We start from the raw sequence: 21,242 nt of genomic DNA on the forward strand, positions 1-21,242 counted from the left end.
TCATTCTCTTCATCACATTCAGGTACACCTATCAAACGTAGATTAGGTCTTTTCACATAGTCCCACATTTCTTGAAGATTTTGTTCATTCCTTTTTGCGCTTTTTTCTCTGTTCTTGCCTTCTCTTTTTATTTCGTTGAGTTGATCTTCGACCTCTGATATCCTTTCTTCTGCTTGGTCAATTCGGCTGTTGAAGCTTGTGCATGCTTCACAAAGTTCTCGTGCTGTGTTTTTCAGCTCCATCAATTCACTTATATTCCTCTCTATGGTGTCCATTCTCGTTAGCATTTCGTCCAATCTTTTTTCAAGGTTCCTAGTTAGTTTGCGTTGGGTTAGAAAATGTTCTTTTAGCTCACTGTAGTTTCTTACTACCCACCTTCTGCAGTCTGATTCTGTCATTTCATCACCCTCCTTCTCCATCCGGTCTGGTTCCCTTGCTGGTGAGGAGTTGTGATCCCTTTTAGGAGGAGAGGTGTTCTGGTTTCAGGAGTTTTCATCCTTTTTGCGCTGGTTTCTTCCCATTTTTGTGGGTTTATCCACCTGTTGTTCTTGTAGTTACTGTTTTTCAGATTGGGTCTCTGAGTGAGCTTCTAGTTCGTGGATGCTGAAGTTACTTCTTCTTCTTCTTCTTTTTTTTTTTTTTTTTAAGCTTTCCTTCTAATAGTCTGGCCCCTCTGCTGTAGGACTGCTGAGGTCCTCTCCAGGCCCTGCTTGCCTGGGGATCACCTGCAGCAGCTGCAGAACAGTAAGGGTTGCTACCAGTTTCCTCTTCCGCTATCTTTGTCCCAGAAGGATGCTCGCCAATTGTTAGTCCGTTCTCTCCTTTATGAGGTGAGTCTTTGGATCTATGGGCATCAGGGAGCTACTTGAGGAGACAGTCTATCTTTTATTGGGGCTTAAGTCCTGAGCTGTGAGCTCCGTTGTTCGTTCAGAACTGCTGGGCAGGTATGTTTAGGTCTTCTGCAGCTGAACTCATAAAGCACTTTTTGTTCCCAGGTGCTCTGTCCCGGGGAGTTGGGGCTTATGGCTTTCCGTTGTGCTACTGCCTTTTTTGATTTTTCTTTCAGGTCTGCCCCACCCAGCTATCAGCCCACCTGGCCACTGTCTGCCTGCAGAGGCTTTGCTGAGCTGCTGTGGGCTCCGCCCAGCTGCCCTGCGCTCTTCCTTGCAGTCCTGTTTATATGGGCGTAGTTAGAACTGTCTCAGCAACGGTGGCCCTGCCTCTGTTATGGCAGACTCTCTCTGTTGTGGCAGGTTGCCTCAGCAATGGCGGGTTGCCTCGGTAATGGTGGAGAGTCTCAGTAATGGCTGACGCCCCTCCCCCACCGAGCCGGACCATCCTGGGTTCAGCTGTGCTTGGTATAAAGGGCTCAACCCAGAGGGTTTTCAATTACTGTTTTTGTTTTTGTTGTTGTTGGGGGTGGGGTGCTGGGACCAACCGAGCCTGATCACCTGGCTCCCTGACTCAGAGTCTTTTCTTTTAAGTTGAATGACCCCGCGTTCCAGTCGCTTGTTGAAAAGGCGCCGGGATCTCCAGTGCTGTTACTCACTGAGTCGGCTCAAACAGTGGAGTTGGCTCCTGTCGGATTTTTTGCCTAGGAATCTCCTGGCCTGGCTCGCTATTTCAGATGAATGGGCAGCTCTGCCGGCTCAGGGCTCCAATCGCCAGCTAAGAGGGCTCCCAGACCAGTGGCTTTTCTTCCGAGAACTGCTGCAACAGGGAGTGGTCACAGCAGCCGCTCTGGCCAAATCATCCCCGCAGGGGCCAAAACAGCCGCACCGGCCGGGACTGTGGCGCTGGCGACCCCTCTGCCTGGGTATCTCCTGGTCTGTGGGCAATAAAAATTCATCTGGAAATGCGGCGTCCACTCACCCTCTGCACTTTCGCTGGGAGCTGAAGTCCTGAGCTGTTCTTAGCGGCCATCTTCCCAGCATCCGCCCATATTTTTTCTTGAAGGTAAATTTCTTGAAATGGATTTCTGGATGAAAGGTTAAGTACATGTGTAGTTTTGTTAGATATTGAAAATTCCTTTCTGTTGAGTTTATATCATTTTTTTAATATTTACCAGAAGTGTATAAAAGTATCTATTTCTTCAGAGCCTAACCAACAGATTGTATGTTTTATGTATTTTAATGTTTTAGAATTTTTCCAATGAGAAAGGTAAACAATGGTGTATCAATATAGTTTTAATTTACATTAAAGTTGAGCATCTTTTCATGTTCAGCTCATCTCAGAGCAATTTTTAATGTCTTATGAATTGTCTTCATACCATTTTCCCATTTTCTATAATACTTTTGGTCTTTTTCTGCCTCAATTTTTTTTTTTCTTTTTTGAAACAGAGTCCTGCCAGGTGCCAGGTGCCAGGCTGGACTGCAGCGGCACAATCTTGGCTCACTGCAACCTCCACCTCCCGGGTTCAATCAATTCTCCTGCCTCAGCCTCTCAAGTAGCTGGGAATATAGGCACACACCACCATGCCCAGCTAATTTTTGTATTTTTAGTAGAGACGAGGTTTCACCGTGTTGGCCAGGATGGTCACGATCTCTTGACCTCGTGTTCTGCTCACCTCGGCCTCCCAAAGTGCTGGGATTACAGGTGTGAGGCACTGGGCCTGGCCTCTCCTTAATTCTTAAAAGTTCTTTGTATTTTAGGAATATTAGTCATTTTATTTGATAAGTTACAAATATTTTTCTCCCAATATATAACTTGTCTCTTAACTTTTAATGAGTTTTTTTATGCAAAATTTTAAATTAAAACCTTTTATGGGCCCAGGTACGATGGCTTATGCCTGTAATTCCAACACTTTGAAAGATGGAGGTAGGCAAATCATTTGAGGCCAGGAGTTCGAGACTAGCTTCACCACCACAGTAAAACACCGTCTGTACTAAAAAGAGAAAAAAATTGGCTGGGCCTGGTGGCACATGCTTGCAATCCCAGCTACTCAGGAGGCTGAGGCATAAGAATTGCTTGAATCCAGTGGGTGGATGTTGCAGTGAGCCGAGATTGTGCAACTGCACTCTAACGTGGGCAACAGCATGAGACTCTGTCTCAAAAATAAATAAATATATAATTAAACAAAACCATTTATGGGCCAGGTGCAGTGGCTCATACCTATAATCTTAGCACTTTGGGAGGTCAAGATGGGTCAATCATATGAGCCAAGGAGCTGGAGACCAGCCTGGGCAACATGGGGAAACTCCATATCTACAAAAAAAAAATCCCCAAGTTAGCTGGGTGTGGTAGCATGCACTGGTAGTTCTAGTTACTCAGGCAGATCACATGAGCCAGGGGAAGTTTAGGTTTCAGTGAGAGCTGTGATTGTGCTATTGCACTCCAGCCTAGGTGACAGAGTGAGACCCTGTTTCTAAATTAAATTGATATATGCATACATACCTTTTATGTAGTTAAATTTGCACACTTTAATGCAACTGGCTTTTGCAATGTAGTAGCCTTTCTTTATACTCTACTTATAGATAAATTCACCCACATTTTCATCTAGTACTTGTATAGTTTTATTTTAGTCCATTTGGAGTTCATTTTGTGTGTGGGAGATGGTATTGATCCTACCTATTTCCAAGCAGTTGTTATCCAGTTATCCCAAACTAATTTATTAAAAAAGTCAATCTTTGTCTCAGACTGGAACAAAATGAATTAAAAACTTAAATATAAGACTTGAAACTGTAAAACTACTAGAAACATAGGTGGAAAGCTTGATGTCATTGGTCTGGCAATCATTTTTAAGATAAGAACTTAAAAGAACAGACAACAAAAACAAAAATAGACACATTGGATTACATCAAACCAAAAAGCTTTGTACAGCAAAGGAAACAATCGGCTGAGTGAAGAGACAACCTCTGGAATCAGAGAAAATACTTACAAACCACACATCTGACAAAGGATTAATATCCAAGATATGTAAAGAATTGCAACAACTCAATAGCAAGAAAACAAATAACATGAATAAAAAATCAGCAAAGGTTCTAAATAGACATTTCTCTAAAGAAGACATACCAATGGACAACATGAAAAAAATGCTCAACATCACTAACCATCAGGGAAATGCAAATTAAAACCACAATGAGATATCACCTCATACTTATTAAAATGGCTGTTATCAGAAAGACAAAATATAAGTATTGGTGGGGTGTGGAGAAAAAGGAACTCTAGCACACTGTTAGTGACAGTGTAAATTAGTATAACCATGATGGAAAAGTATATGGAGGTTCCTTAAATAGTTAAAAGTAGAACTGCCATATGATTCAGCAGTTCGACTACTGGGAATATATCCAAAGGAAATGAAATCAGTATAGTGAAGAGGTCGGTATTTTAATGACTATTGTAGCATTATTCCCAATAGCCAAGATACGGAGTCAGTCTAAATATCTATCAATGGACAAATGATAAAGAAAATGTGGTGTATATACACAATGGAATACTATTCAGGCTTTAAAAAGAAAGAAATCCTGTCATTTGCCACAGCATGGTTGAACCTGGAGGATGTTAGCTGAGTGTAATAAGGCAGGCATCAGAAGAAAAATACCACATAGTCTTACTTATATGTGGAATTTTAAAAAATTGAACTCATCCAAATAGAATAGAATGGTAGTAACCAGGGATATGTGATAGGGTGAGGGATCAAGGAGATGTTGGTCAGAGGATACATTAGTTAGGAGGAAGAAGTTCAAGAGGTCTGTTGTATACCATGGTGACTACAGTTGATAATAGAGTATACTTGAAAATTGTTAAGAGTAGATTTTCTGTTCATACCACAAAAATGATAAGTATATGAGATAATGCATATGTAAATTAGCTCAATTTAGCCATTCCACAATGTATATATATTTCAAAACAACATGATGTACATGATTAAACATGTAGCTTATTTTCAATTACAAATTTTAAAAAATTCTCTAATTGGTCTTTAACATATAGTACACAAATCTTTCACAACTCTTTATAATAGAACATATGTTCTTGGAATGCTAAAAACTTTTTTTTGGAGGCCCTGCAAATAACTAAAAATTTAAAAGTCACATAATTACTCACATATGATCCAGAAAGGATACTTTGAAAAAGACTTTTAACTGATAAAATTATTGTGGTAAAACATATTCATAAAAGTATCCTCTAATATTTTTATAATTTTCTAGTTCATCAAGGATTGAATATGCAATTATCTCATTGAATTGGATTTTTTATGAAGTTAATTGTATTTAAATGCTAATTATTTTAACCAATTTTGTGGCTGACTTCTATGTAGGGTAGGCGGAAGAAAACACATTCCTAAAGCCAGTTACATATATCTCTTTTTAGTTTAGATTTTTAATTGGGAAAAGTGATACAGTTAAATAGGTCTACTTTATAACATCTTCTAAAATGAGTAAAAATTCATTATATCAGGACAAAAAATGGTAAAGATGTATCGGTAACACATTTGGCTGAATTTTTCTTTCTTCAATGTTCTCTTGCTCTCTATCTAAATAGTCTTAGCTCTTTTATCATTTGAATTTTGAAGCATTGAGGTGATTATTCTGGCAGCAGGTGATTCTACTAATTACGGTTCAGTCAGTGTCAGTTATTAGAAATAGAGATATGTTTACATTGCTCGGCTTCATGTAAATTTAGAAGTTATATGGCTTTGTTTTTGCTTTGACTATGACATTAAAATTATTTTTATCTGTATATGTAAAGTTCTGCATCTATAAGTTTTTGTGGATAATAAGGTGACACCGATGCTTTTTAATATAAATTGCCAGCATGAAATATCTTTAACTCAGAGCTCTACTGGAAAGTTGTCAAATCTTATGTAGGAAAGGCTTTTACCATCACTGTTACACATTAACTGGGCATAGTTTAATATTAATAGCTCCTGAGACTTATGGTTAACTGAGGTTTCTATTTCTTGTGTTTGAGTTTTATCTTTGCAACAACTTGGTTGCTTTTCTGTGTAAAATAGTGGTGAATATACACAAGAGTATGACAAGGTTCTGGTCTCTTAACTTTGATGAACACCGTGCCATTTCCATCGTGCTGCACTCAAAACAGCACAGATGTGAGTCTGGGAGTGGCGTCCCTGCCACTCTCATGAGCCTTTGTTTGGAGAACACCCTGATTAACCCCCACCCTTCATGGTTCATTGACTCACTGATAGATCAAGTTTAAACTAGTATATATTAGCACATTTGTTACCAACAGAGGAACATTTGGCCATTCTGTTTTACATTGCTGGTTCACTGAAAACCGGCGTGCTAAAAAGGTCTATACTCTAGAGTATGAATTGGGAAGTTACCAAAGGACTGAGAACCAAGTCAGTTGCATATTAATGTTGAATTATACCTATATTTTAATCTTGGATTATATACTTTGGGGATGCCTACACTATTGTCAAGTTATGAATAAATGATAATTATCACTTTGAAATTCATCTTTTTTCAAGGAGTTTAGGGGATTTAGGTATCTCAATATAACTTTAATATTAAACAGTTTGCTCTCATTGGATGAGAGCAGAGCTAGGTCATGACTACCTGATATCTTGTGTTGGAGCATTTTAAAAATGTTTTCCAGAGAGTTACTTGTATCTAATGATTATATATAAGTCTTTATAGTACACAATATTTCTAGGTTACCTAAAAATGTTAATTATTTAGACAAGAGGGTCAGGATGTGCGTCTTGTCTCAGAAAAAAAAAAATAAGCTGTTCTATTTTTATCAATTAATTTTCTTAAAATCTAAAGGTTTCTTTTTTCTTTGTTACCTTCCTAACCTAGTTACCAAAGCCTCTTAATGCTTTTCTTATTGTTACAGTTCTTTTCATGGGAGATAGGTTTACTGCATCATTTGGCAGTTTCAGAGGGTGAATTTTGTCTTGGCTTCATCTTTCCTTACTGGTTGCCATCTCCTGGGCCATCCCCTGGGCCACCTGCTTTTTTGCATTTTTCTTTTTCTTGTGAGATGAGAAAGCTTCATGCCCTGATGGGGCTGAGGGACAGTGCTCTGTGTCCAAGCCTAGGATAAGGCAATGAGCTTGCTTTTCAAAATAAACTAGTGTCATACAGGCTGCTTCTTTTAAGTCCACTGTCAGCTTTTTATTATAACTGATAATTTGTTTCTGGAAGGCAAACTGATTTAAGTTCTGAGCAAAAGGGTGGGTATTTATTTTTAATGCTGCTATAAATTTAAAGTTTTAACTTAGGAAAGATTTTTACCAGCTCTCAAATAGATTTTTCTACTGACTTTAAGTTTGTAAGGAGTAGGTATGAGACAGGGATTGAATTACTTTTTTTGTTTTTAAAACTTAACTTGGCAGTAATAAGAAGTTGCTTGTTTTTTCATGCTAAATATTTTTTTTCTGAGGGATTTAGATATCAGAAAACTTACTTTTGGTAACTCTGGTTCTTTAAGAATTTACCTTAGCCTTTTTGTCTCATTTTAGGAATTAATAGAAGTTGTTGCAATTTTAGACTTATTTTATAAAACAACAATTTAAAGAAGATTTTTCTTTAAATGATTGTTTTGCAGTGTTGTGCTTTTATTTTCTTTAATGCAATTGAAATTGCAGTTTTATAATTTGTTTTTATATTTTGAGTTTTAAAAGAATATTATTTATGCATATTTATTGGGCATCTACTGTGTGCCAGACACTGTTCAATGAATTAGTAAACATAGAGAGCAGAATCATGAGGTTCTTGACCTCAAGGAGCTTAAATCCTAGTGATAGAGGGAGAATTCAAAAAAAAATCAAATGTATTTGTATTTGTCAAGTGATGGTGTGTACTGCCAGGCAATGAGATGAAAATATTTTCTCTACAGAGTAGGCAAGGAAGGTTTCATTGACTGTGGAGTTTTAGAAGAAAACTGAAAGTAATGGGGAAAGACAGCCATATAGATAGATGAAGGAAGAAAATGGTCCAATCAGAGGAAACAATAAGTGCAAAGAATTAAGCAAGAAAGTCATGTTCAAGTGGAGTCAGCAGGGGAAAGACTAGGTCACAAATGCGGTTGAGGGTGGGTCATGAAGGGCCTTACAAGATTTGTATACTTTTTTTTACTTTGAAAGAAAAAGTGATTAGCTATTTGGGGGTTTTAAAAGAGAAGTAACATAACTACCTTTTAAAATGGATTTGTGACCACTAAGTGGAGAGAGTGGTCTATATGAATGGATGAAATAATTGAAACAGGCAAGCAGGAGACAGGTTAAATGGACAATGGATTCCAGGCGAAAGATGGTGACTTAAATTAGGTTGGGAATGGGAGACATGGTGACATTACGTTTAGACTTTGGAATTTCCAGATAGAGCTGGCTGACTAGACATGTCATTTACTGACATAGATTGACATAAACATGGCAGATGTTCTTCTTTTCTGAGACAAGGTTTTGCTCTGTTGTCCAGGCTGGAATGCAATGGTGTGATCATAGCTCACAGCAGCCTCAGACTCTTGATATCAAGTGATCCTCGCACCTCAGCCTCCCCAGTAGCTGAGATTACAGGCATGTGCCACGGTATCCAGCTAACGTTTTTGGTAGAGACAGTATCTCTCTTGTGTTGTTTAGGGTGGTTTTGAACTCCTGGCCTCAAGCAATCCTCCCACCTCAGCCTCTCAAAGTGTTGGGATTGTAGGAGTGAGCCACAATGTCTGGCAAATATATGGGGATTATTAACAGGATAAGTCAAGGATGACATTAATATTCTGTTATGAAAAGTGTCAGACATATAGACAATATAAATATTTTTCCAATGGGCACCCATATTTTTATCACCTTGATACTACAGGTCTTAACATTTTTCTGTATCTGCTTCAAATATTTTATTCTGTCAATGTGTTTTAAAGTACATTGTAGACATTGTGATAGTTCTCTTCAAAATGCTTCAGCATGTAGCTCTAAAAATATTTTTCAGATAACCAAATATCAGTATTCTGCCAAATCAATGAATGATAATTGCTTATTAACATTTAATACCTGGTCTGTAGTCAAATTCTCCGTATTTTCCATAATGTCTTTTATAGCTAACTTTCATCAACTAGTGCCTACTCAAGAATTATTCATTTAATCAATTACATTTAAACAATAACATTACAACATGATTTTTCATCATATGTTTTGTTCCCTCTGACACTGACTTATCAAAGAGACTAGATGATTTGTCCTGTAGACATTTGATCACACATTAGAGTCACTTGGAGAACTTAGATTACTAGTCCCGACTCTCAGAAATTTTGATTCACTAGATCTGAGGTGGCTCTTTCCAGTGTGCTGCTGCTGATGCTGGGCTGTTATTCTGAAGACCATACGTTGAGCACTACTGCTGTACCACTATCTGATAGCTTCTTTGTGGTATCGTTTAACTTGTTCTGTTGCCTGCATTTCCTATAAACTGAATTTTCAATCTAAAGACTTACTGAGATTCATGTTCAATACTTTGGGCAAGAATACTTCATAAGTGGTAGGACTTAATGTTAGGTAGCGCTTAATTCTGACTATCCCAGTATTCATGAGGCTAAGCTAAGGAGGTGACAGCCTGATCCCTCTATTGTGATGTTTCCATTTGAAACTACTAGATAATTAGTTGAGTGGAAGTTAGAGACTAGGTAGAATATCTAGTTTTCAGTAAATATTTCACCTAATGGTTTTAACACACATTGATTATCCTTGCCTGAACTAATTATTTCATTAGGGATAGCAACATGGAGACTTTCTAATTCAATCTTTTTTTTTTTTCTAGATTAGTGGCATTCTTTTTGTTTTTAAAAGGACGTGACTTTGAAACTGGGGCTATTTTGTTACCCAGAAATATAGTGCATATTATAAAGGTAGAATAAATTATTAGTTAACTAAGCAATTTTTAATTACCAGTTTTTGGAGTAAGACACTAAAGTTTCTGACCTGAGCAAGTGGAAAGATAAAGTGGTCATTTAGTGAGATGGGCAAGACTATGGATAGATAGACTAAGTTTGGTGGGAAAATCAGAATATCAGTTTTGAATATGTGAAGTTTGAGATGCCCATTAGAAACATGTTGACGAGGCCAGGTGCAGTGGCTCACACCTGTATTCGCAGCACTTTGGGAGGCTGAGGCGGGCAGGTCACCTGAGGCCAAGAGTTCAAGACCAGCCTGGCCAACATGTGAAACCTGTCTTTACTAAAAATACAAAAATTAGCCAGGCATGGTGGCATGCACCTGTAATCCCAGCTTCTTGGAAGGCTGAGGTGGAGAATCATTTGAACCTGAAAGGCAGAGGTTGCAGTGAGCCAAGATCCTGCCCCTGCACTTCAGCCTGGGTGACAGAGCGAGACTCCATCTCTCTCTCTCTCTCTGTCTTTCTCTCTCTCTCTCTCTTTATACACACACACACACACACACACACACACACACACACACACACATAATGTTGACAGTATTTCAACATTACAAAATAAAATATTGAATAAAATAAAATATTCTAGCTATTTTACGTAGAAAGGCATTTTATACAGATACTACTAAAGAGTAAGAGGATATGACTAGTACATTAAATATACTGGCGGCCTGCAACTGTTGCTGTGTTGCTTTTTCCTCTTCACCACACACATATGGCCTCATGAAACATTTTCTATGACCAGCACACAGAAGGAAATAAAAGGAACCTAATTCAGAGATAGTTCTGCATGATATAACAAAAATGAGCTACTAAAACATTACAATCCTACTCAAGAGTATTCCCCCCAAATAGCAGGGAAGGTCTTTCTGGTGGTCAGAACTTTAATCAGTTGATATTAATTGTCAGGGTGTGCTGGCCAAGGGACTTATGTTTATCAGTGTATGGACAGTGGTTCAGAATTTGGTGAAATAAGGGTTAAAAGGACAAAATTGGTGACAAAAATGTATGAGGTGGAAAGTATACTTTCACAGAAGAACAGAATATGAGGAGATTGGTGTTTTTTTGTAAATGTTCAACAAAGAAAATATTTTCAGAGGAGGAAATAGGTAGGCAAGATGCCCCATTCTACAGATGTTAGCATCACTGCAAAGCAACCCCAAGGCTTGTGCAGTAAACACTTAAAGTAGCACTGGTGCAGGGATGGGAGAAATAAATGGGTTTAATAAGCACTGCTGCTTACCAGGGTTGATGGGGCTGCCACTACTGCCAAGTGTTCTACCTGCAGACAGATCAACCTTGAGCCTTGGATATGGTACCATGTCACAGCAACCAGCGAGCCACCTGGTGGCAGGCTGATTACACTGGATTTGCCCCATTATAGAAGGTCCGTGGTTTGTCATTGCTGTGATGAATGCTTACTCTACATATGGATTTTCATACCTGCCCACCATGTTTTCTGCCAGCAATAACATCTATGGCCTTATTAAAAGCCTTAGTCAACAAAATGACATCCTATACAATATTGCTTTCTATCAAGAGACTCATTCACATGAAAGTGAGGCAATTGGCTGACAACTACAGGATTCCATGGTCTTACCATCTTTCTGTTGTAGCATATTGTACTCTTCCTGGAAGATAAAACCTGTAACATTAGTTTTTAGTTCTATAAACAGAATACAGGGGTCTATGAATCAAGAAGTGGAGGTAAAAGTGTCATCTCTACCTTTACATCTAATCACCTGTTCAAAATAATTTTACATCTTGCCTCTGCAGCTTTGAACTTTGCTGATACACAGAGGTTTTAGTGTGAGGAAACAATACTTTCACTTAGGAATATGACAATTATTCAATTGAATTGGACATTTAGAATAATCTGGCCACATTGCTGAACTGTATAACTGAAATAATAAATTTAAAAAATGAAGATGCTATGCTGGCAAAGATGATTAATTCTGATTATTGGGAGAAATAGTGTTGCTACTGTTACTCAGGACTAAGACTATGTCCAGAACCTAGGAGGAAACCTGGGTTGCCTCCTCGTAGCAGGATAAAATGAATGAGTACGTCGTCTAAGAAAGGGAATATTGCCAAACTGAACCCAGAAGACATAGGAAATCTGAACAGATCAATTAACACCAAAGAACCAGGCATTTTTTCGTACTTCTAAAAAAGTACCGGACTGATGTTTTCACGGAGATGTCTATTATACTCTTAAGGAACAGGAAACTTCAATACTGTTTAAACTATTTTAGAGCATAGAAAAGGAAAGAAAACTCCAGATTTTATTTATAGAGGTCATATGAAATTGATACCAAATTCTGAAAATGCAAGTCCAAAAAGGAAAATTAGAGATCAGTGTCACTTATAAATGTCAAACAGCTCTTAGTAAAATAAGAATAGATGAATATAGTTATCAACATAATAAATATGCTTATTACATTTTAAAGACTACGTGGAGAAACATTTTAGGTTTTCTTTAGGACTGACAGGAATGTGCTTTACTATGAGCACTATTAGTCATATTTTTCTGATGGGACAAATGCAAGTAGACTATGGAAGAAAATGAATGAAAATTGGAAAGGGAAAATTAAATGATTATTATTTCTAGATAAAATAATTATTAACCTGGAAAATCCATAATAATAAAGGGAAAGCCTACAATTAAGGAGTTAAGAAAAGGGCTAAGTATAGAAATCAACAGTTTTGATATATGCAGTCTATAGTTAGGAGATGAGTTAGGGGAAAAGACATGTTGACAGCAGCAGAAAACAGAGACAGGAGATATTTATATGGAAAAACATACCCTGCTTCTATACAGAAAGATTGATTATCACAAAAGCATTATTTATTCTTAAGATAATTTATATTTAATGCAATCTCAAATACCAGGAGAATTTTTTTTAGGTAGACAAACTTCTATCAAAGATCATATATAAAAATAACCAAAAAGAGATGAAAAAATTTTTTAACAAAGTGATAAGGAGAGACCAGCCTTATTGACTATTAAATGATTATAAAGCTATAATATGTAAAACATGGTACTGATATATGAATAGATCAGTGGATCTCAGATGGGCAGTTCAAAAAGAGAGCCAAACACATTAAAATATTTAGTACCTCTAACGGTGGCATTTAAAATCTGTGGGAAAAGGTGGATTTCCCAATGAATAATGTTGGGATAGGTAGATTGCCATCTGGAAAAAAGTAAAGTCAAATCCCAACTTTTTACCTTTTATCAAAATGAACTTCAGATACAATGAAAAATATAAAATTGAGAGTGTAAAAGTATTAGAAGAAAAAATATAATTTTTAAGTCTCAAAAGGAGGCTTTTGAGTACAAAGTCCAGAGACCATAAAAAATGATAAATTCAAATGTAGGTCCATTTAAATGAAAACTTTCAGTATGGAGAAAACACCATAAATTATAAAGGCAAATGACACACTAGGAGAAGTATTTGTAACTCATATAACACACAGCCTAATTTTCTTACTGTATAAAGTACTACCACAATTAATGACAAAATATGAAAAACTGGCAAGCGATATACACGGAAAGTTCATGGAAAAAATAAACACTTGGAAAATTTTACAGCTTCTCTCATGGTAAGAAAAATGGAAATTGATTCACCTCTCATTTCTCAAAGATCAAAAAGTTTGAAAATAGTGTGGGTTTATGTTTATAAGGATGTAGAAAAACAAGCAGTGTAAATTCCTGGTAGAGTAAATTGGTGGTCATAAGAGAAATTTACTGACTACTTACTATCTGCCGGGCACTTCTCTAAGCACTTTATTTACATTTAAGTATTTATCACAATTGCCTTATCCAGAAAGTACTATTATTATTTGTGTATTACCCATGAAGAATTTGAAGAACAGTTAGACAAATAATGCAAAGTCACACAGTTAGTAAATGGCAGAGTGAAGATGTGAGACCATTTACTTTTACTCAAGTGTCCGCTTTTGGTCGAAGCTCTGTTCTATAGTGAGTGATTTAACAATACATGATAAAACCTTAAGAGTGCATACTCTGATCCAATGATTCTACTTCTAGAAGTTTGTACTGCAGTTTGTCCATTTTGCATCAAATAGATGGAAAATAGCATTCATTGCATTGTTATTTGCAGTAAAGGAAGATTGGAAACAACCTAAATATTTATCCTCAAGGGCTCATCCATACAAAATAATTGAAGTAAATTCATCCACATGAATATGAGTCAGCTTTAGATAGAGTGAGATGGCATCCTGTATAGTGATATGGAGTCATCTTTAAAATACAGTAAAAGGAAAAAACAAGATACAGAATAGCATGTAGGGAAGCTGCTATCTGAAAAGCTATAGAGTATACACGAGTTTTTGTATATGCATAGAATATTTCTAGATGGGGCCAAGCATGGTGGCTCACACCTGTAATCCCAGCACTTTGGGAGGCTGAGGTAGGGGGTTCACTTGAGTCCAAGAGGTTGAGACCAGCCTGGCCAACATGGCAAAACCCCATCTCTAGGAAAAATGTAAAAATTAGCTTGGCCTGGTGGTACATGCCTGTGGTCCCAGCTGCTTGGGAGACTGAGGTGAGAGGATTTCTTGAACCTGGGAGGCAAAGGTTGTAGGGAGCCAAGATCATGCCACTGCACTCCAGCTTGGGCGACAGAGCAAGACACCATCTCAAAAAATATGTATTTCTGAATGATTCTCAATGTGATATCAGTGATTGTTTTGCAAGACGGAAACTAGATATCAGTGAATGAGCTAAATAAGGAGACTTCGAATTCTGTAGCATGTGTATGATTTACCTATTAAGAAAACAGTCAAGCATATGGTTCTCAAATGTTTGCAGTGAGGTCACTTGGTGAAAAGTGTAGCCATGTCAGACAGATATAGGTTCGGATTCCAGGACTTCCAGGACTGATGAAAGGGAAAGGGTCTTTGGAGCTCCTTTAGCTCCAGGCAGCATTGCTCCTTTCCCGACTTTGACATTAGCTGGAGGGAAGACAAATTCTTAGAGCTCTAAGTGCTTGGGGTAAGACCCTTCCCCCACTGCCTTACTCTCCAACCGTAATTGCTGCCAACAGTTCTTACCTCTTCCACCCCATGTCACTGCCTAAAACCCTTCCATCACCTGAACTCCCATGCCTCTGAGTCTCTGTGCACCTCGTAGGCTGACACTGTCCCCTACCCTCCTCAACTCCAGACAGCATTTTACACTGCCTTCTGGAATGAAAAGTCCATCATTAGCAAAGTCTCCTGTATTTTCAATCTCCTTTCTAAATATTTTCCCCACATTCTTGCTATAGTAGAGACTCAGCTCTCCCAGGAACATATAGCTTTCCTTAGAGTTCTCTAAAGTGGTAACTGGTTTCTCTCTCATACATTTTATACCACTGGTTCTGGAGATATTGTCAATGTCTTGATGTCTTCCTTCCATCTCTGTTCAATTTCAAGACCATATTTTTTTTGTCTCTTAAAAATTATCAGCGCTAAGCTCAATCTATTAGATACCTCTATCTGGCACTACCAGTTGCAGTCCTGTGCAGACCACTTAGGTACTTTCTTTACTCATTGAAGACTTAAAACTACCTTATTCCCACTCTTACTCTCTCTGGCACTGATCCTATTAAATTATTATATATATTTATAATATATATATTTTAAGCTATTCTTTTAGTTTCGAGTCTCTTCTCCTTCAACGAGGATGATTTCTAGAACATTGGTTCTCAAAATGTGGTTCCTTTGCAAACATAATTAGCATCTGGCAACCTGTTATAAATATGAATTTCTAGATAACATCCCAGACTACTGAGCCCAAAACTCAAGCCCTTCAGGTGATTCTGATGAATATGCCAGTTTCTTAGATCTTGCCATTACTGACAACTTTCTCTGAGACCACAATTTGAGTCTACAGGTTTTTCACTACTACTCATCTATCTTAAATCCTTACTTTCTCCTTACCAGCCAGATATTTGAGTACTCCTGGACTCTTCTCTTTCACATACTATATCCAAAGCGTCAACAAATGCTGTCAGCTATACCTTCAAAATACATGTGGCATCTAACTTTTAACCTCCGCTGCAGTCATTCCAGTCCAAGCATAACCATTTCCCTCCTGGAATATTGCAACTGCTCTTGTTTGGTGGCTTTTGATCCTACTTTATCTACTTTCCACAAGGCAGCCAGAGTGTTTCTTTCAGCACCTAAGGTTATGTGGCTTCATTGATTGAAATTCACCATGCTTCACTTTTTACTCTACAAAAGCCAAAGTCCTTGTAAATGTCTACAAGGCTTTAAGGTGATCTGTCCTTTCCCGGCCAGAGAGTCATGTCCACCTTTGCCCTCCCTCTCTCATACTGCAAGCAATCTTCATTTTAATCTTTAGAATGTATTATATTACCATGTGATATACTCGTTTCTTTCTGTCTTGTGCCATTTGAGTGGAAGCTTCACAAGGGCAGAGTCTTTCTTGTTCACTGACAGAGCCTCAGTTTCTGGAACCCTGCCTGATATACCTAGCAGGCATGTAGTTATTTGTGAATAAATGAGTGAATATAGGAAGAGAAGTAAATAAAAGTTGTTTGTGTGTGATAACACTGTCTTTATTGGGACTGCCCCTGCTTGAGAAGTAAAGCAGGATATTCCAATAAATTTGCCAGGTAAAGTAAATTTAATCAGGCTATTTAATCTGACACTTGGCCTTTGGGTTTTAAGCAAGTTTCTTTTTCCTGTTGTGTTTCAGTAAAAGTAAGCTCTAGGTTATTTTTAGTAAGCTAAAAGTAAGCTTAGTCATTCTTGGTTAAAGGACAGCCATATATTATCCTTTATGGTGTTTTTTTTTTTAAACCCAATTCAGAATCACACATTGCATTTAATTTTCATGTCTTTAGTCTCTATTAAAGGTGCTACCCTTTATATTAATAATTAGAGTAATGAGAGATAGAGTTTAAGGATATATAAATATTTTGACCCCAACTGACTGTCACTGGATGGCTTTAGCACCCATTGGTGATTCTTATCTGAAACAATAATTATTGTGATGACTGGAAATAGTGATTTTTCTCACTTTATAATTCTTCTGTATTGTTTACCTTAATATTATTCTACTATAGAACGGAATGTTCTCTTCTTGTATTTTGTTTGTTTAGTGTCAGTATTACTCATGGAGTTTGTTGTTATTCAATTCTGTATTGTCTCAGCTTGGGGGTCTTTCATCAGCGTCCTTTCATGTAAATGATATAAGGATGAGTAATAGAGAAACAGAGTAAAGTGTGAGCAGAGAAACCCTACTCAGACAAATTTCAGAGAGGTGAACTCTGTTGCTGAGTAAGAGACTTCAGGCCCGGCACGGTGGCTCACGCCTGTAATCCCAGTACTTTGGAAGACTGAGGTGAGTGGATCATGAGGTCAGGAGATCAAGACCAGCCTGGCCAAGATAGTGAAACCCTATCTCTACTAAAAATACAAAAAAAAAAAAAAAAAAAAAAAATTAGCTGGGTATGGTGGCACATGTCTGTAACTACAGCTACTCAGGAGACTGAGGTGGAGAATTGCTTCAATCCAGGAGGTGGAGATTGCAGTGAGTCGAGATCATGCCACTGTATTCCAGACTAGGCAACAGAGTGAGACCATCTCAAAAAAACAAAAACAAACAAACAAACAAAAAAACAAAAAAGGCTTCATTGAGGAAGTGTTGTTTGAGTGAACTGTGAAAAGTCATAAAATTTTGACAAAAGTGGGGATGGGGTGGAGCATAAAGAAAAAGTGTCTGAACAAAGGAAGGCTCAGCAGACCCTTTGGCAATAATACAATGGTTCTGGACCTTGATGAGAAGGCTGAAATGGAACATAAAAATCCTCTGAACTTAGCTTCATTTATTTGCTCAGGCAGGTCTCACTGCTGTTTTGCTCTAGGGTGGGATGGGGGTTAATGAAGGAGGGAATTTTAGGGGATGAAAACAGCACAAGCCAAAAGCCCAGCTCAGATACTCCCTTCTTTTGAAACCTTTTCCAGATCCTTAATAAGGATTAACCACCTTCTCTCACACACCATTTTGTACTTTATGCTTCTCTGTTAACAAATCTATGTTTTTTGCTGTCTGTATTTGCAGATACATCTTTCTCCTTTAAAACACAAATCATGTCTTAATCCCTTGACCTTTCTTCCCAGTACTTAGCACAAATGCTCAATAAATGTTTCTTTAACCTGTGTGACAGAAGGAGGAGAGGAGAGTGATTGGCTGGGATTGGGAGCAGGAGGGCTCTGAATGTCATTTTAAGGGGTTTGGGCTCGCTCTTCAGGCAGCAGTGAGCCACAGTCTCCTTTGAACTGTGCAGCACTAATGAGAGCTGCGATGCCAAAGGATGCAGTGGAAGGGGAGGACAGCCGGCATGCCTGGGCACCGGCCCCAAGTCAGAGCACGACAGTGGGAAAAGGGAGAAGGCATGGACGCAGGTAGCCACCATCTTACAATTCTGAGACCCCATTCAAATGTAGCAAGGAAAAAAGAAGACATTGAGCACGGATTTGGGGTTTCCAGCTTGGGTAAGGCTGACGCAGGCTTCTTACCAAAAAGCATCCTAGGCAGTTTGGGAGTGTTTAAGGAGTTCATCATGACCCTATCTCTTCTTCATCTAAATCTCTCCCTAAAATCAAAAGTGTGTCCTGTTGAAAGATTTTATTGTATTAAATATGGCGACAAATGAAACATTGTCTCTACTTGAGGTATGAAACACTGGCTCCTTGTAGTGGACAGTTTTCCCTTGTCTTTAATAATGGCTTTTATTAAAAATAGATGTTAATAACTGCTTCTTTAATCTTTAAATGTGGCCCTCTGAGAGCAGCTTATTATAAAAGAAACGGTTGTCAGCTTTCTTTTGGCTCCTCAGTCCCTCCTGCCCCTTCCTAACAACAGAAAATTTGCTTTGCACCTGCTCCAACTGGGTTTGAAGAGATAAGCATCTTGCAAGCCCAGAAAATTGTAGTATCAAATCTCAGCCCCAACTGTGAGGCAGCACTATCATCGAATCCCTGCTGAGAGGCGATGCTTTCCCAATTCCCCAAAGAGTTCCTTCTCCCCTGGCCCCTTTTCAGGCTTGAACTCTGACCGAAACCCTCTCTTTAACTCCCAGCATGCACTGCACTTGGTGCTGACACTGACCCATCCCTGCTTCCTCTATTCTGCCCTGGACTCATCAGTAGGTCAGGCGTTGGTAGCCCTGGGGTCACTGGGGTGCCCAATTCCAATAATGAGCACATTTAGCTAAGGAGAGGAAATGTACCCTTCTATTTGTTACAGTCCATTGCTTTTTTCCAGAAACAAATGCTAAAAGCACATTTGATATATTGTGGTTTGGTAAATACACATACACTTTGCCTGACATTCACAAAGTTGCCTTTTTTTTTTTTTTTTTGTGCATCTTCCTTCATAAATGTATTGTTCTAACTCATTTATTTTAAGAGGGAAATGCCTATTTCACAGCTAGGAAAATGTAAATGTTTTAAAATAAAGTTATATTCAGGAATACTCTTGCAAGAAGTTCAAATAAAAATAGTAAATACTATTTAAATGTATATAACGACAGAATTGTGTATCATTTTAAAGGGAAAGAAGAAAATTGCTGACAAGCGCTTTACAGCTTTGTCTTTAAAATTTCTTTTTAGGCTTTCCAAACAGACCGAAGTCATTAAAAATATTCCTTAACCCCCAGAGTCACAAAAAAGAAGCTATCCAGGTTTATTATGAGAAGGTTGAACCTCTGTTGAAGCTTGCAGGAATAAAAACTGATGTAACAAGTAAGTAATTTTCAGAATATAATTTCGCCATTTACAAAAACATACAAAAGCAAGATAACCTGAATTTTTTCTTAAGGCAAACTTGGGAAACTATTTGCAGTATCCATAGTGTTTTTATGTCTTCCATAACCGGCTGCAACCAGCTCCAAAGTTATTATTTATTTTCTTTTTTTATTGTGTTATTTTTATTAGAATATGAATATTTTTTCTTTGAACTTTTTCAGATTTTTTTCCAGACCTAAACAATTGTCAGATATAATTCTAAAGGAAGCTGTATACTTGTTTACATCTTCATTGAGATGTTTGTTATTTACACATTCATTTTGCAGTTAGGCAAGCAATCGATTTTTTGCTCACTTATGTAGTTGATGTCTTTCCATGGAATTCTTCCTTAGGTTGTTTTCGTTCTGACTCTGACCCCTGCTGGTTAGGTCAAAACTAAGCACTAAACTGCTGATTTTATTAATAGATGAATTAGAGATTCTAGAAGCTTAAATTCATGGTCTAAACTAAGAAGTGTACTTAGGTTTGTGGCAAGGAAAATAGAAACTTGTTAATACAGAAATTAATAGATGACCAGTAATATCCTTTTTGATTTTTTGACTTTGATGACCACATTCCTTTGTTTCTTTGAGACTTATTTTCATATGGTGGGGAACTGAGTAGCAGAGTCCGATGCTATGGAGAATCGCAACTTCTCTAGCTTTATTTCTAGGTGACTTCACTAACAGTGGAAATTTGCAATAAATTTAATTGATGAAAAATATTATAAAATAAGCCTACTCAAGGGGCAAGCTCAGAGTTCACTTGGTATTTCCTAGTCCCAGTTACAAATTCCGGGGGAAGGGATTCACAGTGATGTGGCTTTACTCAGCTCTAAACAAAGGAGATAGGTTTCAAGATGTAAATGCTGCCGTGGAAGCCTACACCTAGTGACTTGATGGACTGAGGTAGAAGAAAGTTCCTAAAAAAAAAAAAAGAGCAAGTTTTGTGGGAAGGTCAGCTTCCATGAAATGTATCTATGACTGTAGAGGTTAAAGAGAAACTACCATGAAAAACTCAAGAAGAATTTCTGAATTAAAATAAAGTTATAGTGAAGAAGTTAACCTTTCATGTTTGTGACTTTTGGCTTATTTAGAGGTGATTTATAAGAAAGAGAGAAAATTCAGATTTTTGTTTCCTTTCTACGGAAGATTTTCAAAGATTGGCTAAAGGAAAAGTTTGAGATTTGTATTAGGGCGAGAATTAAAAGTGGAATAAACTTATTGGTATACTCAATGACTATTTTGTGTCATTGATTTTACATGTGACTACTACAAAACAGCTTGACATGGATATTGCTATATAGTATTCACTTCAGGAATCTCATTGTGTGCTTGCTTTGTGTTCAACATTGTGCAGGATGCAAGATGAATAAGCTATCATACTTGCAATTGAATGACTTTCCAGGTTATTAGGGATTCAAATATATACTTAAAACTACATTAGCTGGAGTATATACATAAAAGAACTGTGATGTCTCAGGTGATATTTTGATGGGAAGGTTCAAGGAAAGCATTTGAACTAGGCAGTTTTTAAGAGGCAGAAAAAACAAAAAGTGAGGGG

General features: G+C 37.7%; 1 protein-coding gene across 9 annotated transcripts in view; it reads left to right on the plus strand.

Annotated features, from left to right (window-relative positions):
- Window positions 1–21,242, plus strand: part of CERKL (CERK like autophagy regulator) — a 145,101-nt gene that overhangs the window by 67,041 nt on the left and 56,818 nt on the right. For 8 of the 9 annotated variants that reach the window (XM_074399392.1, XM_003921805.3, XM_074399390.1 and 5 more), the window contains exon 3: window positions 19,506–19,637. The exons of the other annotated variant lie outside the window; for it this stretch is intronic. Coding sequence is in view for 6 of the 8 variants with exons in the window: in XM_003921805.3 (XP_003921854.2) it covers window positions 19,506–19,637 (132 nt within the window). In the remaining 2 variants the exon portion in view is untranslated. The remainder of the gene's footprint in view (window positions 1–19,505; window positions 19,638–21,242) is intronic. 9 annotated transcript variants of the gene reach the window in all.

The sequence above is a fragment of the Saimiri boliviensis genome, chromosome 5 (genome assembly GCF_048565385.1).
Source record: "Saimiri boliviensis isolate mSaiBol1 chromosome 5, mSaiBol1.pri, whole genome shotgun sequence".
NCBI classification, from domain to species: Eukaryota; Metazoa; Chordata; class Mammalia; order Primates; family Cebidae; genus Saimiri; species Saimiri boliviensis.